The sequence below is a fragment of the Nycticebus coucang genome, chromosome 5, assembly GCF_027406575.1.
Source record: "Nycticebus coucang isolate mNycCou1 chromosome 5, mNycCou1.pri, whole genome shotgun sequence".
In the NCBI taxonomy this organism is placed as follows: Eukaryota; Metazoa; Chordata; class Mammalia; order Primates; family Lorisidae; genus Nycticebus; species Nycticebus coucang.
The window spans coordinates 1,843,632-1,870,504 of NC_069784.1; the positions used below are offsets into that span (position 1 = coordinate 1,843,632).

Below are 26,873 nucleotides of genomic sequence, written 5' to 3' on the forward strand. Positions count from 1 at the left end.
TAGTTTCTATAGGCATTCAGGCAACATTTAATCATTCAACTCAACAAACAAGTTTTAAACAGGTTTCAGGGTAAAGGTTATTCAGGCCTTTATGCCGCACCTCATGAATTCTTACGTTCACTAAAAGGCATGCTAGGCAACTTATGCGCTGCTGTCGCAAACCAGGGGGACTGGGGGCAACGCTCCGAGAAGCACCCACCGCCTTACCGCAGTTTTTACAACGCGGACAGAGCCATCCCGCCACGGCTTGATGCCGGGGGTGCGGCATTTCCCCCTTTTTTGTTAATGAAACGTAGCTCAAAGAGGTCTTGGCGAACAGCCTTTAAGGAGGAAAAGACACAACGAAGGAGACATGGTAACAGTAAGACAACAAAAAATACCAGGCATCCAATAATGACAATAAACACAATGTACTGAATCCAAGACACAGGATTTAAAGATTTAAGATTGTCAGAGAGGGATTGAGCCAGTGAATCAAGAGAAGTGCTAGGTAAATGAGCTTCACTGATGGCAGTGATATCTTTTTGGAGAGTATGTAAATCATGTGTAATATCATTGTCCTTCCAGACACCCTGTAGATGAGCTCTAGTTTTGTCCCAGGAAGTGGACATATTATAAGGTAAAGGAGTGACGCAAATAGCAGGAAAGGAAGAGTGACATCTGGTTTGAAGTTTATGTTGTATAAACTTGATATCTTGTCCTAAGGCTAAAACTACTTCTTCCAAGATGTTAAGTTTTGCTTCAAGTTTATTATCAATACTGGCTTGAGTCATTAAAGCTAGAGTGATGTTGCTGCTGAGAGAATTCACAAAGTGAGCTGTGTGAACTTCTTGAACCAAAGCAGTGGTGGCTACAGCAAATGTTGTAACTATAGATATTAAAGCTAAAATACCAAGAATTAAAGCAGCCACGAACCTCTTAGGGCGGAGTAACTGATTAACAGTATGTAGAACTTGTAAAGCAGAATTATCATACCAAGGATCATCTTGTAAATCAACAGGCAGTAATACATAAGAGGGTCTTTTAACAATTAAAACAGAATTAAATAAACGTTCATTAAACAAGTCAGTAGAAGTAAGACAATTTGTAACTTTACAAGCGGTACAAGAAATATGGTAAGAATTTTTAGATTGAGTGATAGTTAGATACTTATTTGGAGCTAAAAGTAGAGCATATGGATATCCAACACAAGTTCTTATAGAAATTGGATTAGGTTTAGGCATATTAGGTTTCTTTTCTAAGATTAAGTTAGAAGCAGCAATAAGTCTAAACAAGTCATAATGTATTTGAGTGTTATTATTGTTTTGAGCCACCCATATGGGCTCAACTAAACCAGGTGTGAACCACCTTCGTACTGGTTGAGGGCTACCAAACCATTGATATTTATGAAATTTATCTAATTGATTCGATAAATATTGGTTATGATCATAGCAGGAAGTAGGAGAATAATCCCAGATAATTGTATTAGAATTAATGGGAGAATGTTTGTTAGCAGCGTCTGGGAATCCGCAAGAAAGCCAAGTAGGGGTTTTTGTTAAAGAGGATTCCCAGAAATGATTTTTATCTCTATATTTTTCTTTACAATTAGGGAGAGGTAAGTGGTTTACAGATAAACAAGTTTCATTATAATCAGGACTTCCAATAGTTTGTATTTCATATTCCCACATATAACGTCTATTGACATCATGAGGATCAGGAGCATCAGATAAAAAGACTCTGTAACTTGTGGGTAAACAAAAGGGAGGCGTTTTGCCTTTTAAAGTAAAGCAAATAGGCAAGGAGTCGGCTTTGCCAGTGAAATTAATCAAAGCCGCAGCATGATGTCTGGATTCTGAGTCAGTTAAACCTCCTAAGCGGATTGAATCATTAGAAAGAATTTTTATGGGGTCTGTATCTAGCCAGCCTACAGGATGTAATAATGGAGGGTTAGGAACATAAGACCAATAAGCTGCAGTTTCTACCGTAGGAGTAGAAATTAATGATAAAAAGGCAACAAAGTACATTGTTGGAGTTAGAGGGCTGGTCTGAGATATGAGAAGTTGTTTAGCTTGTTTCACCAGGGTGCGGATCTGTGTCCACGTGATCTTGGAGGGTCTCGGTGAAACTGTCACAGTCGTCTTCATCTGTGCAGATAGGATCTTCATCCGCCGCAGGCGTTGTCTTCTGCGCCGGGGTCTCCGGAGGAGCCGGTTTGATGAGCCGGTCTGGAATCCAGATGGGAGAGTCGGCATCCTGTGGAAATATGCAAGCATAGCCTCGTCCGGAGGTTAACAACACATCAGGGCCTTTCCATTGGCCCGATAATAAATCTTTCCAAAGAACTTTAGGAAGGGTGGCAGCCGATTGTGGCTGCCAATGGGAGAGAGCAGGGGTTAAATTGTTGGAGTTTACATTAAGGTGATTTAGGACGAATAAAGCATGGGTTAAAATATGATGAGGAGAGAAATATTTATGAGCTTTTTGTAGGCGTTCAATTTGTAATTTTAATATTTGATTAGTTCTTTCAACAATCGCTTGACCCTGAGGATTATACGGGATCCCCGTAGAATGAGAAATTTTCCACTGTATACAAAATTGTTCAAATGCTCGAGAGGTATAAGCTGGAGCATTGTCCGTTTTTAATTGATGAGGAACACCTAGCTGCTGAAAGCAGTAAAATAGGTGTTGTACAACATCTTTATAGGCCTCGCCAGGTCTTGCAGAGGCACAGATAAAATGAGAAAAAGTATCAACAGTAACATGTACATATTGTAATTTTCCAAAACTAGAGACATGTGTTACATCCATTTGCCATAATACATTGGGGCGTAAACCACGAGGATTGACACCGAATTTTAAAGGATGATGAGTAATAGGACAGGATTTACACTTTAAGACTATTTGTCTTGCCTGTTCTCTAGTAATTTGAAACATTTTTCTTAATGCGTTAGCATTTTGGTGATGTAAGGCGTGGCTTTCTTCAGCTTCAGCCACTGATGCTACCATAGTACGTGTCAACAAATCTGCAGTGGCATTTCCTTGGGCCAAAGGGCCAGGTAAATTAGTATGTCCTCTTATGTGACCAATATAAAATTGATTATTTCTTTGTTGAATTAAAGTTTGTAGTTTCTTTAATAAAGGTAAAATAGTTGAGGTTCCTGTTAAAAGAGCAGTTTCAAGAGCCGGAAAAAGAGAAGCAATATACTTTGAGTCTGTATACAAGTTAAATTTTTGTTCGAAGTTATTAAAAGCTGAGATTAGAGCCCATAACTCTGTTTGTTGGGCAGAGGCTTGTGTAACCTCCTTAATAATAGGAGACAGGCCTGGACTGAAAACTACAGCCCGTCCTGTGGAGGAACCATCTGTGAATAAGGTTATTGCGTTAGATAGAGGCTGTTTGGAACACATAAGAGGAAATATAAGAGAAATTGTTTTTGTAAATTCAATTAAAGGATGTTTAGGATAATGGTATAAAATTTGACCTGCATAGCCTTGTAAGGCCAATACCCAATCATCATTATTTTGAAATAATTGTTCTACTTGAGTTTTATTATAAGCAGTTACAATTACATGAGGATCTTTACCAAATAATTCCCGTGATCTGTTTCTTCCTTTATCAATTAATAAAGATACTAGGTAAGGATAGTCAGCAACAATCTTTGTCTGAACATGTGGTAAATGAAGCCATTCTAAAATACCTTCCTGCCATAGGCAAGCTGTAGGAGTATACTCAGTAGAAAAAATGAGTAAAGACCATGGGTTTTGATAATTAAGTTGTTTAACCCTGGCCTGGGTTAAAGTTTGTTCAACAACTTCTAAAGCCTGCAAGGCTTCTGGAGTTAATTGTCTAGGGGAACGGGGATTGGAGTTCCCCTGTAAGATAGCAAACAAAGGACTAAGAGTTCCTGTAGTAATTTTTAGAAAAGGTCGAATCCAATTTATTTCCCCCAGTAATTTTTGATAATCATTAAGAGTTTGTAATTTATCTCTTCGTATTTGAACCTTTTGAGGTGTGATATAATCAGAGTGAATCCATTGTCCCAGATAACTTAATGGTTTATCTCTCTGAATTTTCTCTGGGGCAATGACTAAGCCAAATTTAGTTAATTGTTCTATAGCCTTTTCTAGCATTAGCTGTACTTTTGGCAGCTCAGGATGAGCTAGCAAGATATCATCCATATAATGAATTATGTAAGCACTAGGAAATTGTTTTCTGAGTGCTGCTAACGCAGCCGCTACAAATTTTTGACATAAAGTAGGGCTGTTTTTCATGCCCTGTGGTAAAGTTTTCCACTGATATCTTTTAAACGGTTCCTGTAAGTTTAGAGAAGGAACACTGAAAGCAAAACGAGGACAATCCTCAGGATGTAAATTAATAGTAAAAAAGCAGTCTTGCAGATCTATAATTATAAGTGACCATTGTTCTGGTACTGCTACAGGAGACGGAAGCCCAGGTTGAAGGGAGCCCATGTCTTCCATAATGGCATTTACTGCTCTTAAATCTTGTAAAAGTCTCCATTTGCCAGATTTTTTCTTAATGACAAACACAGGAGTGTTCCATGGACTAGTGGATTCCTCTAAATGACCTTTATCTAATTGTTCTTGTACTAAAATTTGTAATGCCTGTAACTTTTCTGTTGTTAGGGGCCACTGACTAACCCACACAGGAACATCTGTTAACCATTTTATCTTACAGGCATAGTTTTCTGCAGTGGCCCCTATGAAAAACACTGATCGTTCAGTTGGTCCCCTGTGACTAGTTTCATGTCTAGGACATGTAAAAGATCTCGTCCCCATAAAGTATAGGGTAGAGAGGGTAACACATAAGGTTGAAAGTAAATTTTCTTGTCCTTATATTCACATAACAAATGAGATGTACTACGCATGACACCAGAAACAGAACCGAGACCAACTAAAGAAGACCCAGTTCGATGAACCGGCCAGGATCTCGGCCAGTCGGAGGCAGCAATGCAGGTTACATCAGCGCCTGTGTCCATCAGGCCCTTAATGGGCCTGCCTTCTATTTTCATTTTTAACATTGGTCTATCATATAGATCATGTATAAGAGCCACACAATCCTGATCAGTAAATCCAAATTGACCCTCTCCCCTGGCATCATGTAAATGCCAGGTGGGGAGTGGTATATATGGCAATAACAATAACTGAGCAATTCTTTGTCCCTTATGAATTTGTGTAGTTTCTACTAAAGACTTTACCATGACTTTAATTGTATTTTCAGTGTCAGAATCAATTACTCCTGGAACAACTTCAAAATGTTTAGTGTAATTGGAACTACGTCCCAATATAACACCAACAGTACCTGGTAATAACTTTCCTTTTATTCCTGTGGGAACTAACACAACACCATCATGTTTGGATATGATAACATCTTTAGAACTGGCAAGGTCTAAACCTGCACTGCCAGGAGTCCCACGTGGGAGATCATGAATTGTCCATTCAGGTGGTATACAATTAATAGTAGATGTGGGCTCTAACTTAGGTCGTACTGCGGTAGAAGCAGGAGACTCTCCCTTGGAGTCGGGGCTAGGAGAACGCCCCTTATCTAGTTTTTTGTCTGATTGGTATCAATAAAGTTAGCACCCTTGTCTGACAAGGGGGTTCCATCTTTATGAAATTTAGATTTACATTCATTTCTCCAGTGCCTGCCCTTCTTACAACGTGGGCATGGTCCCGGGGGTATTCCACGGGACTTATTATTATTATTATTAGCACCGGTGGATTTCTTACAATCCTTCTGTATATGACCTGGCTTCCCACAGTTATAACAAGTGGGTAAGTCATGTGGGGGATTACACCCAAAACATGTATTACTGGGGTCTCTATCAAAAGCACCTTTGACATATGAACTAAATTTCTGACCCCGCATAGCTGCAGCAAACGCCATTCCCTGGACAATTGCTGGTGAGGCATCCATGCATGCTTTAATATAATCTTGTAAAGTCCCTGTTTTCCTGAGTGGACGTATTAAGTCCTGACACAGCGTATTTGCATTTTCCCAAGCCAATTGCTTGAGTAATAATTCTGTTCCCTCTGATGGTGGAAGCATTCTATTAATAGCTTCTTCCAGGCGAGAAATAAAGGCAGGATAGGACTCTTCCATATCCTGTTTTATGCCCGCTAAAGTCGTGCCCTTGGTTCCCGGAGGAGGTATTTTTCGCCAAGCGGAGACTGCGTTATGGCTGACTATTTCCAAAATTTGTCGGGGTAGTTTAATTTGATTTTCAAAAGAGGCAAATTCTTCTGTTCCTAGAAGCATGGATAGTGTGGGCTGTGCTTTTCTTCCCACATGCTGATTAATACTTTCTCTAGATCTATCTTCATATTCTGTTCTCCATAAAATATAATCACCTGGGGAAAGCGTGGCTTTGGCCGTTTGCTGCCAATCATACGGGGTAAGCCATTGACTGCTAATTGATTCCACAATTTGTAAAGTATAAGGGGCAGAAGCTCCCGATGTACGGACAGCCTGTTGCAGTTCTTTAAGCGTCTTTAACGACAGAGGTTCCCAGGTGGGTGGTGCCCTTTCCTCAGTGGGAAAGCGCACCGGGAAAGCAAATGTAAAATCTCCCTGCTGACGGGCTTCTCGCACCGCCGCTTGAAAGCCCGCGGGCGGTGGAGGGAGACAAGGAGGCACACGGGGAAGTGGGGCTCGTGAGGATGTCTTAGATGCGACCTTTGGGACGCGAACTGCCGGATAAGCTCGGCGGGGGTGAATAGAATCATTCATTCCGTCCCTCTCATCTGATTTAGTAAGTTCATCGATCACATCCCACTCATCACTGTCTGAGGAATTATCAACCGGTGGGAGTGGCGGTAAAATGTCTTTGAGCGTTGGAGCCGAAGGGACAACGCTCTCAGTGTTTGGTACCGGTTCAGGATCTTTAAGAACCTCGGGGGGAACCTCATCACAAATAGGTGCCACCTTAGTTTCATGATCACCAGCCTCCGAGTCAGTTTCTCTTATAAATGCTTCTAAAAAGGTATTGTCAGCCAAAAGTTCTCTAACTTGTAACCATAAAGGAAAAGCCTGAGGGGGCAAGACCTTCTCCCCATGTTCTTGCATATATTTCCGCATTTCGCGTCCCACTCTCTTCCAATCGGAGAGAGAGAGAGAACCTTCCTCCAGAAACCAAGGACTTACCAACTTTATGAAATGCATAAGCTCCTCTAACCGTTTGAGAGACACATGAAAACCATTTTTTTCTAATAAACGCTGTATCATGACACTGAGCATGTGTTCTTCCTTACCCAATGTATGCCCCATGTTGCCCTGCGGATTACTCACACTTAACCGGTCAGCCTTTACCGGCGGGACTGCAGCTCCCTGGTGAGAGTCGCCTTCAATCTGAAAAAGAGAGGAAAGAAAGAAAAAGAAAGATCACCTGTCCTTCAGGTCCCTGTTCGAAGCGCCAGCTGCCGCGGACCGCCAGTCGAATGAGTCTCAGTCTGAGGGCTTTCAGGGCGAGAACGGCTCAGGTTGATTGAAAGGGCGACGCAGGAAAGTGACAAACTGCCACACACCAAAGATGATGAAGAAAGCAGTTGTGTTTTACTGATTTTTAGGCATGGTATTTATACATTTTTGACAATGTGTTACAGACTACAAAAGATATTTTTATGACTTGCTGAAGCTTACAAAGTTCTTATCGAGTTTTGTAGATGTGAGTAGTCAACCGTCTTTTTTACACAATGCTTTTGCCCGCAAGGGGGAACAAGGACTGCTGCTTATCAGCAGTTACTTTTTTACTTCTCTTTAATCTATGTTTAAACCTTCCTTTTTTGTGGGACTGCTTTGTTCACATTTTATATTTTTCTTTCATTACATTTAATTATGATTTTATATGTAATTTGAGTTATGTGTGTATGATTTAGGTGTTAGATTTAAGTTTTAAAGAGTAATGAGTAAAATTGTGTGGAAAACAATTATAGTGAAAAAATAGATTTCAGAGAAAGACTTTACTAAGGAATGTAGTTTCAAAGAACGAGATAAGAAGCTGGAGGGAGTGGGTATCTGGTAGGAACATCTTAACTCACCGTTTCTGCATTCTCTTGATGCATTGTTTCAATTAACTGACTTTTATGGTGGGAACATGTTCCCTTGGAGACATTCAGTCTCTTAGAGTAGATGAAGTCATGGATTAGTAAATCATTATGTTCATTCTTAGTTTCTATAGGCATTCAGGCAACATTTAATCATTCAACTCAACAAACAAGTTTTAAACAGGTTTCAGGGTAAAGGTTATTCAGGCCTTTATGCCGCACCTCATGAATTCTTACGTTCACTAAAAGGCATGCTAGGCAACTTATGCGCTGCTGTCGCAAACCAGGGGGACTGGGGGCAACGCTCCGAGAAGCACCCACCGCCTTACCGCAGTTTTTACAACGCGGACAGAGCCATCCCGCCACGGCTTGATGCCGGGGGTGCGGCAATAATGGGTGTAAAAGCAACATTTGAGGACACAGAATAGTCAACGTCTTACACAACTAGGATTGAGAGGCCTTCACAGAGGAGGTGACTGTTGGCCTGGGCCATACAGGATACACGGAAATGGTAAAAGTCAAGAAAGTCGGGAAGGTATTCCAACCAGAGGTGAGGACCACACAAGCCAGAGAGAGAGACTGGAGTACAAGTGTTGAAATTCAGTCTGAGAATGGTTTGATAAACCAGGCCAGCCACAGATTGGAGGAAGTGGGAAAGATGGGCTGGGGATACAGGGCACAGCGAGGTGTGGGGTGTGTGGCTCTCTTGGGGTGCTTCCCTGCTCTGGGTCTTGGCATTACCCCCATCTCCAGAGTACATCTAACCTGGAAATGGCTATTCTTCTAAATCTGTGACGTGGTGCCTTGAATGATGAATAACAGGAGTCTAAGAAAAGCTTGAGATCTCTTCTGGACCCATTCATCTTTGTGTTGGTCAAACTTACAGTGCCAACTCCTTGATAAATATCGATTGAAGATTCAATCCTAGGCACACCTAACACATACACGTGCGTGCAGTGGAAGAAACTCCCATCCCCTTGCAGACGCTCTGGCTTAACAGGAGTGTTGCAAGTTTCAACATACGTTCACTTGAATGTTGTTGATGGATTTCCTGACCCTTTGCTCTCCTCCACAGGACTGAAAAAACGCACAAGGAAGGCATTTGGAATACGGAAGAAAGAAAAGGACACTGATTCTACGTACGTACTTTAAGACTTTGCCTCCCTCTTAACAGCCTACCAGATGCTGCTGTCACTGTTAACCTTAACTTTGCCACAGTTTTTTTGAACGTCATGCACTGTTCTGTCACTCTCCCCATTTCAGGATAAATTGTAGATGTTCAGTATAAACAGTTCTGAGATTTATGCTAAAAAGGTGAAGATTTTTCATGGTGCACTCAGGGTTTTGGTTTTCTATTTAATGACCTGATAACACCGAGGCAGAAAGCAAGACTTATTTTTGAGGAGGACTAAATGGCTTCATTTTCATACCCAGGATTACCCCTACTATCTGAACTAAGCCACAGAAGAAACACCTGTTTGGGTAGATTAGACGTAGCCAGAAACAGAAGTGCAGCCTGGATACCATCCAGAAGCCCTTCCTTGAGATGCCAAGATATTGTCCAAGCAGAACTGTAAATCAACCAACAGAATTTGCAGGAGTAATAGTATATTTGGCTGTGAATGAGAAACCAAGAGCAGAAAGTTGCTTTTACATGTTTAAATGGTCCTGCCCAGGGGAGTTAACTGCCCACAGACACTGATAGACCCTTGAAAATGTTCAGGGGCATAACAGTTTCTTTTCACTTCATTCCTCTTATTTGACCATCTAGAATTCTCCCTCAGAAGTACTGACTCTGACACACACCTCAGGTGCCTTTTTGAGCCACACAGGTAACCTGAATACTTGGAGTCCACACTGGCCCTGAACTTGGGACTCCAGCTCCAGGTCAGTGCAAGGAGAGCTCAGCTCCTTAGGGTAGCTCCTGCACCCAAGTGCAAAGGCAGACCTGGGTGGTCTGCTTGTATCAGAATTGAGCCATTCTACCTCTCATTTGGCTAGAATCTCTGGAAAAAAAAAAAAAAAAAAAAAAGCCTGAAAATGGGAAAGTCAATAATTGGACACAGGTAAAAAGGAAGAAAGCCTCAATTATTCTCACCTTCAGCATTCATTCTATACTTTTTTTCATGCTATGCATTCTCTATGTCCTTATCCTTCAAGAATTTGTAATTCATGGGGTAAAATATCTATTACACAAATTAAAATACTTTTACAGCTAGATGAGGCAGCGTATTTGAAAGGCCTGCTGTGGTACCAGGCACTTAGCAAATCCTCAGGAAATGGCACCAGCTGCTACTCTTATCACTGACACAAAATTAGTACGTGGTGGTTCCTGATGAGCCCTTAAAGTGGAATTTCTTAGGAATATGAGGCTCATACTTGGACTGCCAAGTCAGTGATGCTTCAGGGAGAGAGGAGCCTGGAGTCTGGCCTTCAGGAAGATGAGGACGTGTATTTCATGCAAAGGGAACACCACCAACAGAAGTACAGGTGGAAGCCTGCAGTCGGCAGATACTGACAAGACCCCTGGGGCCGGGGTCCACCTGGGGTGCAGGTCACAGTGATAAAGGGAGGCCAGGCCAGGGCGGAGACCAGCGCCACACAGGAAATCTTCAACCAAACAGTGTAAAGGATTGAAGGAACAAAAGTTATTTTTTATCTGGATACCAAATGGGAAGTCTCCTGTTCTTCCATTTTCTTTGTGCTTTTTCTTTTGGTAAATATTTATTTCATGGAAATTACATTTACTACAGTCTTGTGAATTTTTATAAATGATTAAGTAAAGAATATTTCTCTAAGGATTATATAATTTACATTGTTTCTTAAGAAATTTTCCATCTTATGAACATTAACCACCCAAAATAGGTGATAGCCCCTTCTCTGGGGTTATAGATCTGGGCTCTAGACTCAGCACTGGGAAAGTCCCTGGGCTTTGGGAGCCACACTTCCCTGGTTGGGCACAGAGGATGGGGTCCGAGCTCCTTGAAGAGCCAGACGCTGTGCCGGGCAGCTGGCCAGCAGTGCACACCCTCCATGTACTGTGCAGGACACACCCAGGTGCTCAGGAAAGATCATCAGCAGAGTCCAAATCCATTTTTCCGTAAGGACAGTATGTGTCTGCAGCAAGATTTCTAGTGTGTAAAGAAAGTTTGAAAGAGAAAAAAAATCTATTGAAAAGAGAAAAGACAAACAACCTCCCCAGGGCAGGTGGGCTCCTCTGCCTATGACCAAAGCGCTGTTTGCCATCACTGTTTCTAAAGTTGTGAGAGCAGGCGAGGGTCTGCACGGCCTCTGGCAGACGCTCAGTCTCTCCTGAGCTTCTCTAAGGGGACGTTTGTTTGCAGAATCCCAAGCACCTTCCTTAACTTTGTGTCCTTGGAGCGCCCCCGGTTACTCAGGTGGTGCCAGATTAGCAGAGAGCAGTTTCTATCATCCCTTGTGGTCTGAGGACACGGTGCTCGGTATCTGTAGTACAAGCCTTTGCTTTCACAGCCCCCACTCTCTATAGGATCACGTATCATTCTTGGGAAAGGAATCACAAACTCAAAAGAATTGGGAAATGCTCTGGCACTGTGTTGTGCCATCAGCTCCGTCAGCTCAGGCTGTGTCAGACTCCGTTGAACCTTGTGGACGCAGACTGGTATCAGGGCTGCTGAAACTCACTTGGGGTTGCTAAGCAACCTGCTCCAGGAGCCCTCCTCACCAACTTCAGCTAATTGCACATCCCCAGACAGAGTGGGGTGAGGACGAGAGCTTCCTGATTTGATCAACGCTGCAGAGGCTGACCGAAGGGAAGGGTCAGAGTCTGTGCTAAGTGGCAGCCCTGTCTGTGCAGGGGATTTTGTTGCACTGAGATCCTTTTTAGCCCTTCCAGTAATGCAATAAGGTTTGCAGTAATACCTCAATTTTAGAGATGAGACATCAGTGCCCAGATGGGTTAAGAAACTTGCTGAATGCTACTCAGAAAATAAGACTTGGAGCCAGTGTGCTACTCTGGAATCCAGTCCTGTGCTTTCAGCACCTAGAAGAAAAAAAAAACATCGAAGGGCAGAATTATAATCCAAATAAGAGGGTAAAACACAAAAGGCAGTATTTGCAAAAGGCAAATACTGAAACTTTTTGAAATAGAGGCCAAGGGTCCATGGTAGATGATTAGTTTTAAAATAGAAGTCAGAACATATAATAGGTCTGCCGTTAAAAAGAAAAAATCATTTTAAAATAAAATACGGACTTCAGTGGAAGAGGGAGGAAATTCATGTCTGAGGCTGCCGGCATCTCTGCCCTCCCTCTCCTAGGTCAGAGTATGTAATGATTACCATTCTAGGTGAGCTGGGACGAGTGTTCACTATACTCTCGACCCTGCCTCAGGCCCCTCACTTATGTTAGCCCTGAATCCTCTGCTATCCCTATGGAGCCTCGGAGTTTTCATGGCTCTTTTCCAGATGAGGAAACAGACACGAAGGGGTGACGTGACTTGGCCAGGCCTGCACGGTGGGGAGACCTGTGCTGCGGCCCCTGCGGTTTGCCACGGAGCCTGTGCTCTGCCCGCCATGTCTGCAGCCCCCAAGCGGGGAAGTGCCCACCCACTTCCCATCAACAAATAAGACCAAGGGTCAGGCAAGACTCCCTCACTGCTGTGTGCAGGCACAGTTTTTCTGATTAATTTTAAAATACCAGTGGCACCTGTGAATCAAAGGAGTAGGGCACCAGCCCTATATGCCGGAAATGGCGGGTTCAAACCAAGCCCTGGCCAAAAACTGCAGAAAAAAAATACCGTCCCAATAGCTACAAGGGGCCTGAGGCCCAGCAACTGCCCATCTAAGGTCTGCACTGATGTGCCCTTGTGCCTGGAACAAAAGTGCGCAATGCCGCAGCCAGGCCAGTCCCAGAGCCTTCCCTTCTCCACGTCTATTTCTTTCTTGTCTCTGAATATATCCTACCAAAAAGTTGATACAGTCACCTCTCTCTGAAATCCTGGTCAGAAATGCTTGTGTTGTACAGAAGACAGATGCAAAAAGGAAAGATGGCTTCGAGGAGCTTGGGCCGGTTCCTGGCCTCTGCTCTCCTCCTGGGCGGTGCTCAGTGTGACCGGGGTGACCCCGGGATGCACTCACCTGCCTCATTCTCTCCGTGATGAGCACATCTTCTCTGTCCTATTTATCCTCTGGTCATAGCCAAGTACCTAGCTCATTTTAGCACTCAATATTTGTTCAATGAATTATAACTTTTGTTGTCTGAGATTCTTCCTATCTTTCTTTTTTAAATGAAATTTCCCTGAACCAGTTAATTCCTATGTCCAGAGAATGTCCAAAGGTCCCAAGATTTCTGGCAACCCCATGGGTCCTCTCCCCACGTCACCTCTGTGGACACAGAACTCACTAGTTATGAAAAATGATGAGTCTCTCAAGTGTGTTGTCATCCAAGCAGAATAGTCTGATACTTTCGGAGGGACGCTGATGAGAAGGGGAGTCACACTCAGAATCCTGATGGCCTCCCACCAACTCTCTGCATTTCTCTCTTCCCTACCCCTCTTTGTCCCTCGCATCAGCCCCACCCCATGAAGCAATAAAGCATTTCCTTACCTGGTCCCACCTCCTGGAGAACAGTTCCAGCCCCCCCAAACTCCTCCAGACATCACAGTACCCCTCAAGCGTATTAAGGTTCTCTTCAAACTGGCAGGTCTTTTTCCAAGCATAATTTTAGTCCCCTAGGCAATAGAACATTTTTTAGCTCTTTACAGAGAGAATCAAGTACCAACGGACAAATGTAGCAAAACATGGCTCTCAATTTCCTGCTCTCCTGTAACAGAAGGAGAGGTAAATGTAGAAATGTGGAGAGAAATCTAGATTGTAAAAATAAAGTTGAAAAATACTGCAAAAGTCTCGTTTTATAGGACACAATTCAGAACCATTCAGAGGGGAGACGAAAGGGGAACAGGCACTACAGTGAGCACCTGTAGTTCCAGCCACTCGGGAGGCTGAGGCAGGAGGATCACAGCGAGGCCACAAGTTGAAGGCTACAGTGTTCAATGCTGTGTCTGAAACACCCACTGCACTCTAGCCTGGGCAATACGTGGAGACCTTGTCACCCTTAAAACATGATAATAATTTAAGGAAAGAAAGGTAAGAGAGAGCAATTTGATTTACATGGGTTGTGGTGGTTGTGAAAGCAGCCGGACAGACTAGGACAGACTCCTGGTGAACTCTGCTCCTACCAAGGTGGCCCCCAGCCACCAACCTGGGCCTTTTGGACTTTAGCCTTTAATGAGAATATCCTTCTCCTATACATAGGCACACACTCCACACTAAAATATCACTGGAGAAATGTGTTTTGATTCAGTTTCTGTTAGCCGGGTTTCCGGGGTGGGAGCGCGCGGGAGGTGCGGGTGGTGGTGGTGAATTATTCTCTTTGTACTTTAGTCTGTATAGCAGAGTGACTTCGTTTTCGTAATAGCTATCAATTTCTTTTTGTTACAGAGGTTCACCAGATAGAGATGGAATTGTAAGTATTTAAATAACCAGTTTCCGACAGCCCTATTTTTTGTTTTTATTTCTTCCCCTATAGGGAACAAATAGCTTGAATGAGTTTTTCCAGACCTCTCACTGCTGTAATTTTCTGCAGTAATTGCAGGGACGTAAACGCAGACTTGGTTAAGTTGGCCTTGTTTGTTCATTGCCCTCAGATGGTGCCGCAGAGCAGGGGAGCACAGCGGTTGTCCGCAGTGCGGCTCAGAGGCCAGACAGGTGTGCACAGCTGCCATCATCAGCTGTGACTTCATTTCCAATCTAATGATGTAAAAACTCATTAGGTGGGATTATTTGTCGCCAGCAGAGGCCACAAAGTCATAATGCAGCTGAGATCCCATAAAATTGAAATAAAGTTTCCCCCTATAGTAGTTGTACTGCAAGATAGATGAATTTTCTTTATTAAATTCAAAAATAGGAAATGGTCTTAAAGCCACTTATGCCTGAATTTACAGTCTGGAGGAGGAAAATGTGTCTCCTGGGTTAGTCTAAGTATGACTCTTCACTCGCTGGCCACTGGAGTCCTCGCGGTGTGCGGAGACTGTGGCCCTCGGGATGAGCGCATCCGAGCTGCGTGGACGGAGTCTGCACCAGCTTCTAAGATGACTTCCTTCAAATCCAAATCAGATTCCTCCTATTCAGGAGGTTCAAAAGAACAGCTGTTACTAGGGAAAAAATGGACTCCCATTAGACTCCTGGGCTAGAGTGGGAACTGAAATAAACCTGGCAGTTAAAAATACATTTTTTAAATCACCCTTTACAACATTGTGCCTAACTGGGGGTGTTAATTGCTGCTCTAGCAGGAGTTGTTCTCCCACGCAGACTCAAGGATTTTAGCTTTGGGTGCTTTTTGCGTTCATGTGGTTCTCACCGCGAAATGTTAAGAAAATAGAGTGAAATTGATCAGACCTTGGGTAGCACTGTAATCAAGGCTCTATTCAGCAGGGGAAAAAAAAGACCCAGAAGACTCGGCTTCTCCTCACCTCTTGCTTCTGGCTCAGAGCCCTCTCGTTAGTGCTGTCTCAGGTACCCCGCTTCCATGTCTCGGCTTCTGGCTCCGGCCCCTCCAGTCTGACTCCACCAGGCTCTGTTGGCCGCTGTGCTGCGTCCTCGCTGTTCCAGGCTGGCCTGCTGCTCCCGGCTTCTCCCTCCGTCCCCCAGTCCTCTCGCCTTTTTTAATTCCTCCCACCATGCTCATCACCTCTGAGGGCCCTCTGAGGTCCAGTGCTGCCTCCTCACTGTCCTCGGCCCTCTGGGCAGCACCGATGAAGTCTTTGGTAGGACCTGCATCCAGGCGCCCAGCTGGCACACAGCGGATGGCTGTGCTGCGTTAGGAGCCCAGCGGACCCTCTGGGGACTCACCCACCCCAGGTCAGGCTTCACGCCTGAGTTCCCCAAGTCTGATTTTACCTCCCACTTTCCAAGTCACAGAAGGCTATTTATTAGCAGTTAATTTAAAATGCCATAAATGCCACTGGTGATGATTTTTAGGGAAGAGGAATTATTTGATTGCAATTTCTCAGGAAATAACACAGACCCGTTCCAGAAAAGGTTACATTCAAAATAAATGTGTTTTCTCAGAGACAAGGTGGACAGCTTCATATAATGGAAAAATTATCAGCCAGCTGCTAGTTGCAATTCATGGTTTTGTTAACTGGTTCCACACACCACACGTGCTGTGCGCTACTAACACTTCTGAACTACACTTTAAGCTCGTGGCTGCACAAAAGCTTTAATTGCGATTTGTCCAAACCCAGTGAAGCCCTCTGGTGGCACTGCTCGTGAGGCTGCATGGCAGGGCTGAGCTGAGAAGCCCTGCTCTCCTGGCTGCCTGCTGGGTGCATGTGCCCAAAGCTGGCAGAGCCTTTTGTGTGGTGTCTGAGCCTCCAGCAGCTGTGTGACAGTGCGTCCAGCGCAGACACAGCTCTAACTCGTGCAGGGTACACTAACTTCTAAGTCAGCGGTTCTCAACTGTATTAAAGGGCTGAGGCATGAGGAAGGTTGAGAGCCACTATTCTAAGTGGTTCAGCTGTGTGACAGTGCATCCAGTGCAGACGCAGCTCTAACTCATGCCGGGTACACTAACTTCTAAGTGGTTCAGCTGCGTCCAGTGCAGACATAGCTCTGACTCCTGCAGGGTACACTAACTTCTAAGTCAGACGTCCTCAAACTTTTTAAACGGGGCCAATTCACTGTCCCTCAGACCGTTGGAAGGCCGGACTATAGTTTAAAAAAAAAACAAACTATGAACAAATTCCTATGCACACTGCATGTATCTTATTTTGAAGTAAAAAACAAAACGGGAACAAATACAATTCACACCGCTTCATGTAGCCCAAGGGCCCAGTTTGAGGACCCCTGTTCTAAGTGGTCCCAATTTCCCTGCACACATTGACAGGGCAACAGGGGCACAGCCCTTGCTGTGAGAAGATCATTCCTGCTTAACCCGAGCAGGTGCACAGGGAGGGGGACAGATGTGGAGCTGTCTGAGGTGTGTGCTATGTGCATTAGTGACGCTCAGAAAGACCGATGCAAGGGAAGGCAGGCTGGAGCTAGACCCCTACTCAGACTTGAAACAAGCGTTCTGTGGGACGTCGTCTGTGTGTCCTCCCATCTGTTTTCAATGTGAGCCAAGTGCTGACTGCATGAGGGGCAGGGCTCCGCGGTCCCCACGCCCAGGGTGCAGCCACCTCCTTCTCCCTTTGTCCTGGCCCAGCCCGGCTGGCCTGCTGAATAGAGCCTCGTTATGGGCCCAGAGTCCGCTTGCTGAGGGAGCCCTGCCGTGGTCGGTAGGCTGCATGATTTGGCCTAGAAATGATTTCTTCAGTGGTGTGTTTGCTGACTCCATGTGATTCTTTGTATGTGTCTTGACGAACAACCAGATCATTTAACAACTTTTTTTTATGTGAAAATAATCAATTCCAGCAGCCCAGCCCACATGAGCCCCCTCCAATAGCAAAGCAGAGTGTGAGTATGAAGGAGAGAAAAGTCTCGGTAAGGAAACAGATCTTAGTCTGAAATTTCCCAGGGGGATAGAAACAGTGAGTAAAATCCCAATTTAAAATCTGGAAAACACAGTTCCTTTTATTCGCTCTATTTCCAAATTACTTCTTAGATACCTGGGACCAATTTTTAGATCAACCATATAGATTTCATGTGTTGACGTCCAAACATGCTTTTAAAGAGTGACCGGGCGTAAACGATGGCTGTGTCCTTGTCTGAGACTAAAGTCAAGGATTCAGATTTTTATAAGAATCTGCTATCTGTAAAGAAGGGTCTCACATAATATAAATATAAACACCACCAAGCAAATTGCATAGTTATTTGTTAGGGGAAACACTGTCTTAAAAACTCTAAGAATTTGGCAGAAACTTGGTCTGTGGGAATCGGTGTACTTGACCAAAGGATGTCAAGTTGGGACACTGGTCCTCGTTCAGACTATGCAATCCCCACAGCTATACCGTACAGCGTGACAGTCACCAGGGCTGGTAACTGAAATGCCATACTCAGTCACTCTCGCCACATTTCCAGTCTGCCACACTGGGCAGCACTTGGACAGCACTTTGCCACCTTGGACACTTCCACTGAACGATACCACTCCTCTCCAGGAATTTTTCTAAATGAGTTGTGCCTTCCTCAGTGGAGATAAAGTACTTAGACAGTGCATCACGTACCGTACCTTCAACACTTCTCACCCAAGGGTCACCACGCGGCTATGAGCTGCGCAAGCAGTCACTGTGGAAATCGAGGATTTTGATGAATTTATAATTGAACATAATTGTTACCATTGTACAATTGTTATTTATTTAGCCCATCACGTCATCTGAGCACAGATGAGCCTCACCTAGTAAGATAAGATTAACATCTCTGGGAGACTCAGTTATCTTTAAATAACAATCAATTTATAAAAGTTACTTACGTGTAGAATTTTAAAAATACAAAAAAAGAAGAAAAAGAAATTCCAAAAGAAAAAAAATCACTGTTTATGTGTTGGTGCATAACTTCGAGTGCTTTCATGTGAAGACTACTTTTTAACTAGTGTTTTACCTCCTTCCTTGCGGCTTGCTCAAAGTTTTCCATTTGAAAACCCCAGACTCATCGTCTTCACTGTCACACTACGGTGGGCTGAACCTTGCTCAGTGGTTAAACCATGAGAACTGCTTTTGTTCTTGGGATTTGGCCAGAACTTAATAATTCACTTGTGAAACCAAAGATATTATTTGTAAGAATAATTTCACTGTTTCATTCACTGTTATGAATGAATCCAAATTCCTCTAAGAAGGCCAAGTGTTTGTGTCTGTGCGTGGAGTATCTGCCAGAAAGAATGTGTTGTTATAACTTGTTGTTTGTTTCTAGTGTTTGTTTTTAAAATGTTCCTATTTCAAGAGAAAAAAATTTGTTATATATTTTGCTTTCCCCTTATCTCAATGCGATACTGGGAAATTTTCATTCAGCCCAGATCTCAAAATTCAGAAACTTTTGTATCTACAGGGTTAAGTATATGTTGTAAACAAGGACAAAATGTACACACACATATATAATTTGTTCCAGCTGAATGTAAAAACTATCTTGGTTTTGAAGGGCATTAGTTATAGAGATGAGATTATCATGTAATTTATCTAATCTCTGGCTTTTAGATAAGCATCCTAGGTCACAACTTCTCTAGAATCAACTTTGTCTGATTTCCTATTATCATAAGTTTACTTCTCTAGAATCAACTTAGTCTGCCTGATTTCCTATTATAAATTAGATTTCTATACTGAAGTTGTTTATTATATCTGCTTCCTAAGAAGAAGTGGGAGCATTTTGCAAAGAAATCACATACAAACAGACTGGTAAAGTAGGAATTAAAAGACAAAGATAATTATGATAAAAAGAAAATAAGAATCATGCCCATTCGTAGGGGAGAGGAGAATTTCTATTAAGTGATGCATTATTTGATGGGCCATGTTCTCAATAGCAACTTATGAAGTGGACATGTGTAGAGTTAAGATGTTGGATTTTTTAAAAAAAACCTTTTCCAAAGTAGAAAGAGGATTCCTGAAGTGCTAATTCAATGAAAGCAATTCTATGAAAGACTAAAATGATGTGGTCTGAGCACGAGTGACTGTTGTCAGGAGCAGGGTAAAGCTGGGTGTGGGCACAGGCCTTACGTTTCAGGTACTGGTCAGTGGAGGCGGGCAGAGTCCTCAAGTTTGAACATTCTGAGACAATGGTAGCGGGTAGGAAGGGAGAGGCAGGAACATTAACTACTGCTGTGTGCTACTTGGCCTTGCTGATCTACCGCTAGTTATTAGGACACCCTGTCAACACACAGCACCCCATGATGACAGACATCCCTGAGCAGCTCATGCTCCCTGACCCTCCACACACACGTGAAAAACTGACTTCTCCCCATCTGCCAAGTTGGGTGTTAGCTGCTCACGACATCACTCTCTGGTGTGCTGTTCTGAGACCTGCTGTCACTCAGTAGCGCCCCACTGCTCAGTGTGCTGACTACGAGAGTGTCACCACCAACCTGATTTGTGTTTTTGTCCTTTGCTCCCAAACATACAGAATCTTAGCAGTTTCTATTAGAGGATGCTGCTTCCTCGCTCAGTGGCTACATCATGGTTGTGCTAGGCAAAAACTTTAAAATAGTCCAGAGACAGTATCAGTGACATCCACTCAGTTGCTAGGACGTGTGCTCGTAAAGTCATAGATCATGCAAATGACAGAAACCCACTGTTAATTCTCAAATTCTATTTTAATAATTTCATAAGAAAAACCCTATGAAAAAAATCAACATTATTTTTAATGACTAGGAGCTGAATTAACTACTTTAAAGCTGACTTCCTTTATTTTTTATTGAGGAGGTGATTAGAAAAAAATTAACTTAATGTTAGAAATGCTAAAAGATGAGTTCATAGCTTGCATGAGTACTCTTTGGCTATGTCAGAACTGACTGTATGTAAGAACAGCACGGAAGTCAGAATGTTTCCGTGTAACACGTATATGTGCACGGCCATAGCCCCTAGAGATCCAGATGATTAAATTATAATGTAGGTGCTGCTAGTTCCTCAGGAATTGAATAAACTGTGAACAGCCAGTTGTTACGTCCCCTGTCTCAGAATCCCACAGTCTTTGTGAAGTGAGTATGTCGGCCCTTTGGTGCTGCGTCCCGGCAGCTGAACGTACCGCATTCCGGCTCGCAATGGGGCTGAGCTAATGTGTCTTTCCAAGGCTGGATTTTGATAGCTCTTGCTAAACGCACACAACACTTAAGTGTTTTTTGTTCCTTTATTTTTCCATTCAAATGCATCTCTTCTAAATTTATTTTCAAATTTGTTACAGAAGAAAAGCAATGGGGCACCAAATGGATTTTATGCAGAAATCGACTGGGAAAGATATGTGAGTATCAGAAGATTGTTTTTCTCTATTAAGTATTTCACAACTTAGAAATGAGTTGAAACATTCTTATAATAACAAGATACAGAAATCAGTGAAACACCCCATCTGATTAGGAGATACGGGGCACATTAAGATGGTATAGAGACGAAGAGCCGTGGGATCTGTGAGACCCAGGTTGCTGCTGGTCTCCAGCCACACAGAACACGTGGAGCAGCTCACATCGGAGGTCACTTCTGTTGCACAGCAAATGCCCAAATTCGTGATCCCCACAGAACACCCTTACCATGAGGTGACTGTCCTGGCCCTACCCACCCTTTCATAAAAGTTAAGTTTGATGATAAAGCTTTTGTATATTTGCTAATATTATAATAAGAATTGTTATAATAAATGATACCACCATTTATTGAATACTGTATTTGTCATTCATCAAATAGTATTAAATGTTATTAAATTCTTAACCACCCTAAAAGGTAAATAATACATTGTCTGCATTTTATAGAAAACTGTGTCTTAGAAAGGCTAAGTTCTTCAGAATTCCCACCCCAACATGTCACGCTGCCAACTTATGGCCCTGTCCTTTCCTACCTCCCCTTACACGTGAATATAACATACTTTCTATTCTCTCTCACATCTTGTATTTCCCAGGATTGAGATCTTTTGATTTTTTAGCAGTTCAATTCCAAAGCTTATACAAATGACAGCCTTTCTTTACCTTACATCTAAATTATTCACAAATAATGTTATAAGGGAAGATATTAAACATTTTAAAAGGTAGTTTCTTTTCCCAAAATTAATTCTTTTTTTTTTTTTCTTGAGACAGAGTCTTGTTGCCCTCGGTAGAGTGCCATGGCATGATAGCTCACAGCAAACTCAAACTCTTGGGCTCAAGCAGTCCTCCTGCCTCGGCCTCCAGAGTAGCTGGGACTACAGGTGCCTGCCACAACACTGACTATTTTTAGAGATAGGGTCTCGCTTTAGCTCAGGCTGGTCTTGAACTCCAGGTAATCCACCCACCTCAGCCTCCCCCAAATTATTTTTTTTACCTAGAAAAATTTTATTCTATTTTGTAAGATTTTATAATATATGAGAATTGGCTATTTCCAACAAATAGTAAAGATGCTAATTAAAATACCAAATGACTCCTCAAACTTCATACTCTGCCCCTTGTCTAGACACAGACTCTGTGCTCTAGCACTGTGCCTGGCCAACTTCCTAGACGTGTATTTAACCCTAACAACTAATTAGTAATCACACAGGAACCACGATGGTCACTGTGCATTAGACCCACTTTCCCTGAGTAATAAGAAGGGTTCCATTCTTGGTGCACTGTGTCCACTGGACTGGCAGGGAGGGCCTCGGGGAGGGCAGGACCTATAAGCAAAGGCCCGAAGTGTAAGTCTGACTGCCTGAGCCTTGGGGGAGTGAGATGCAGGCCGAGGAGCCCGAAATGAGACAGCGCATGTAGCACTCAGGTCAGAACAGGTGACTGAGGGAAGGGGCGGGTGCAGTTGGGGTCAAGGGATGAGAATGCAGACGTGAGGCTCAAGCCAGGAGGGAGCCAGACTTGGAGGCCTTCCTGCTGGCACAGAGGCACTTGGCTCTCATGCCGACTGCAGCCAGAAGCCAGGGGCAGATTTATAGCAGGGAAGAGACCTCAATACACTTGCATTAAAAAAAATAACTCTGAACACCACAGGGCAAGAGGAAGACTACAATGAATGCTCAAAGACCGTGTGGCTTTCACAAAGGAGAATACTGCAGGAGCTTGCTGACATGCAGAATCTGAAAACAAATATATAAAAGTACAATAAAGACAAAATAGGTAGAAGAAGGATGATGGCAGGGTGGGAGGGAGGAGGGGAGGAGAGGAATGGGAGAAGTGGGTCAAAGGGTGCAGATTCCCTGTGAGGGGAATAAGGACTCTCAGGTTCTGACGTGAGCATGTGGGCAGCACCATATGGTGAAAACATAACAAGGGAGTGGATTTTAGTGCTGTTACCACCTGTGCGTGCACACTCACGCTCCAGGGTGAAGCTATAGGAAGTGATAGAAGTGTAACACTGTAGTAATCGATAGTAAGCTCCACCCTAGTAGCCATCTCTCTCTGTGGGTGTAGATCAAACACCATGTTTAAATGGTCCTGTCCAGGGGAGGTAACTGCCCACAGACACTGACAGATCCTTGAAAATGTCCATTGACTTAACCATTTCTTTTCATTTCATTCCTCTTATTTGACCATCTTGAATTCTCCCTCAGAAGCATTTGACTCTGACACAAACCTCAGGTGCCTTTTGAGCCAAGCAAGTGACTTGAATATACGGAGTCCACACTGGCTGTGAACTCAGGAGTCTAACCTCAGGGCAATGTGGGGAGAGCTCCACTCCTCAGCTGCAGCTACATTAAATATATACAATTAATAAACAAATTTTTAAAACTGGTGTTTTTTCCCAGAGAGAAATAATAATAATTTATTATTTATCAAGAATAAATTCACTAATAGCCAGGCATTGTGGCAGGTGCCTGTAGTCCCAGCAACTCAGGAGGCTGAGGCAAGAGAATCGCCTAAGCCCAAGAGCTGGAGGTTGCTGTGAGCTGTGACACCACGGCACTCTACCAAGGTTGATAAAGTGAGACTCGGTCTCTAAAAAAAAAAAAAAAAGAATAAATTCACTGATTTATTGCTTCAGTGACTCCCAAAACTCTGTCCAACTCTGTCCTCTCCCACTTCCAGGCCTAGAACCTGGCCTGCAGCAGGGCCACCACTGAGCTTTTATCCTCCCACTCTGTAGGGTGTAACACACAGTCTCAAATGCCTGGGCTCAGGCCTGCATCTGGCACTAGCTGGGTGAGTTTCCTTGTGAAATGGCATCTGATTTCTCCTAGTCTTCTCCTTGGTAAACGGGATAAGTCTTTGCATATATGGTGTTATGTGGTTCAGTAAGATAAAGTGTGGCTCACAGCACTTAACACATCATAGAAACTCAAATATGATCATACTAATCCCAGCAAGACAAGCTGCTTTTTACCTTTTCTTACGTTTTCAAAAAAAAAAAAAAAAATTAGTTTTCTGCAGTTATGATTAGTTCAGCTTAAAGTCTCAGCACTCTCCCAGTATTTGAGGGAGGACAGAAACTTCTGTATCTTCCTGAATTGTCCTTCTCCTTTTTCTCCTGTGACTGTATCTAATACCAAGGCCCAACAAGCAATCTTTTCAGATGTCCTCAATTCATTCCACCCACCACCGATAACTTGATCCACATTCTTAGCTCACCCTGCCTGAATGGATAACCTGCTCTGAGTTAGATTTTCTTTCTCCAGTTTCCTCTGCCCAAGACAATCCCAGAACATACCTCCAGAATACCACAAGGTACTACTTTCAGTATGTCCCACCCTGTTAGAAGCTGCAGCAGCTATATCAAGCCCAAATTTTTCTCCTAGCCTGTTCACCAGCCATGGTCCTGTTTCCCCATCTCCCACTGTGCAGCTTCCCTCCAGTCTATTATCTTTATTGGTGCCCCTTCCTTTCCCCTTCTGAAACAAGTCCATTTCTGCCTTAGTGTCTCAGTGTAGGCTCCTCCCTGCAACCTACAAGGGACTCCCACTCTGCCTTCTCCTGTCTGAACTAAACATGCAGGCCTTCCTGACTCTTTTAAACCACACCAATTTCCTTTTCTTTGAACTATTTAACAATACTGTTTTGTACTTTTTAAAATTTTGGCTACCTACATTTCAGTTTCCCTGAGGACAGATAATTTGCATTGTGCATCCCCCACCTTGCTTAGTATAGTCCTTGGCTTACAGAAAATGCATGTCATATTCTCTTTGAATGTTTTCTTTCATAGGCAGTTAATTTCTTATTTATTTTCCCAGTTGGAAGACTTTCTGAGTATCCTCAAATAAATATCTAAACAGATTGCTCAATGTTCACTTCCAAAAATTAAAATCTTAGTCTCCTAAGAGTCTTGTACTATATCCTTAAACAGAAGACTCCAAAAGGAAAATGAATATTTTTTAATCATTGTGAGCATTGTAAATACTGAATGTGCACTTGTATTTTATAGAATTCCCCTGAGCTGGATGAAGAAGGCTACAGCATCAGACCCGAGGAACCCGGCTATATCCTTTCTTTATTTTTTGTATTTTAATTTTTATATTTACTCTTGGAAAACAGGAAGATAAATTCAGGTTTTACAAACGTAATGAAATAAACTAATGCTTCCAAGTCCCATATTCCTAATATTAGAGAGGAATAAACAGTGTAGAGAACAGCCTGATCCCTAACAAGCAGGCATCTTGCCCTAATCTATTCATAGAAAAGAGAGAGGAGAAAGAGGAAAATGTGCTGAAAAACAGTTGTGCAAATTGTGGATATTAGGTTGTCTGCTAAAAGCTGATGTGGATTTATCATGTATAGTGACTGGAAAATAGCTTTTACTGTCCTCTCCCTACATTTCATCTTTGGGCAAAGCATGTCATGCTCTGAAGTATGTAAAACTCATCATGGATTGTCCATAAAGCAGCCTTCTTTCTGCAGATGAGTGTATGTGTGTGTGTGTGCGTGTGTGTGTGTGTGCGTGCGTGCGCGTGTGTGCGCGTGTGTGTGTGTGCACGCGCGCGGAGTAAGATACAACAAAGGCCAACTGAGGCAAACAAGCAGGACATTATCACGACCGTTCCTTAAAATTCACCATCTTTGACTAGTTCTGAGGAAAGGTAAATGGCCCCTAACCCTTTCCTTCTTCATTTTTGCTTATTTTGCTTGGATTTCCTGCCATCTAGGGGTACTCCTGGGGTCTCCGTGAGAGGCACTTCTGTCTCCTGCTTATCACTGTCTCCTGGTAGGAGAACAAGTTACGTATCTTTAACTGTGTTTTACCTACCAAAGGAAAGCACTTTTATTCTTCAAGTGAATCAGAAGAAGAAGAAGAATCCCACAAGAAATTCAACATCAAGATTAAACCATTGCAATCGAAAGACATTCTTAAGAACGCTGCGACTGTGGATGAGCTGAAGGCGTCAGTGGGCAACATCGCACTGTCCCCATCCCCAGTGGTGAGTGGCTTTTCACTAAGAGCTGCATTCTGCCTGTGTGCGTTTAGTCCGTCAGAAATGCCTTGAATTGAAGGATGCATGTGGCCACCTCCTATGAACTCCGTAAACCCTGAGAAGCTCATTCTCATTCGAGAAAGTTTGACTTACTTCACACTGCAGCCCCGTGCTTTTCTAAATGGCACAAATGCACAGAACCCCATTTCTTTTGATTTATTTTCCCATGAGCATTTAAAAAAACAAAGTAGTAAATAAAAACAGGATCCAGGCATACTTTTGAAACAGGCTTAGTAATTCTACAAAGAAACAATTATTATGGTAATAGCCAGTATTATTATAACTTTGAGCTAAAAATCCAATTTTTGTTTTTTCCATAATTTAAGGAAATGATGCATTAAAATGTTTATTGGTCCACTTGTTTGGAATTGTACTTCATAAAATTTTAATTTAGTGGTATCAGCACTTCATTCCTTTTTATTGCCAAAAAACACTCTACAGTATGGCTATTCTAAGGTGGTTTAACTATTTATCATTTGGGGATTTGGGTGCTAAGCCTTTTGATTTTATGAGCAATGCCACTATAAATACTGGTATACATATGTCTTCATTTATCTTGGGTGTCTAGTAGGGGTGAAATTTCAGAGTGACATAGTAACTCTTTTTAGGAAAATGTTTGCTTTCCAAAGAGGCTGCACTAGTTTACATCTCCATGACTAATAATAACATGATGTTCTCAGATTTACTAATAGTTATTTTTTTAAAAAAACAACACATCTAGTTTCCTTTTTTATGACATGTCACATAAAAATACATGAAGGGAAAACCAAGAAATTGCTTTAATTTTCTTTTGCATTGCTATGTTCCAAAGCA

General features: G+C 42.8%; 1 protein-coding gene across 14 annotated transcripts in view; it reads left to right on the plus strand.

Annotated features, from left to right (window-relative positions):
• The window catches only part of SGIP1 (SH3GL interacting endocytic adaptor 1), a 193,994-nt gene that overhangs the window by 71,465 nt on the left and 95,656 nt on the right, over window positions 1-26,873 (plus strand). For 8 of the 14 annotated variants that reach the window (XM_053590451.1, XM_053590452.1, XM_053590453.1 and 5 more), the window contains exons 2-7: window positions 9,116-9,179; window positions 14,517-14,541; window positions 15,507-15,590; window positions 20,898-20,954; window positions 25,016-25,070; window positions 25,831-26,006. In XM_053590451.1, coding sequence (XP_053446426.1) covers window positions 9,116-9,179; window positions 14,517-14,541; window positions 15,507-15,590; window positions 20,898-20,954; window positions 25,016-25,070; window positions 25,831-26,006 — 461 coding nt within the window. The remainder of the gene's footprint in view (window positions 1-9,115; window positions 9,180-14,516; window positions 14,542-15,506; window positions 15,591-20,897; window positions 20,955-25,015; window positions 25,071-25,830; window positions 26,007-26,873) is intronic. The other 6 variants (XM_053590455.1, XM_053590456.1, XM_053590458.1 and 3 more) reach the window with 1 other exon arrangement.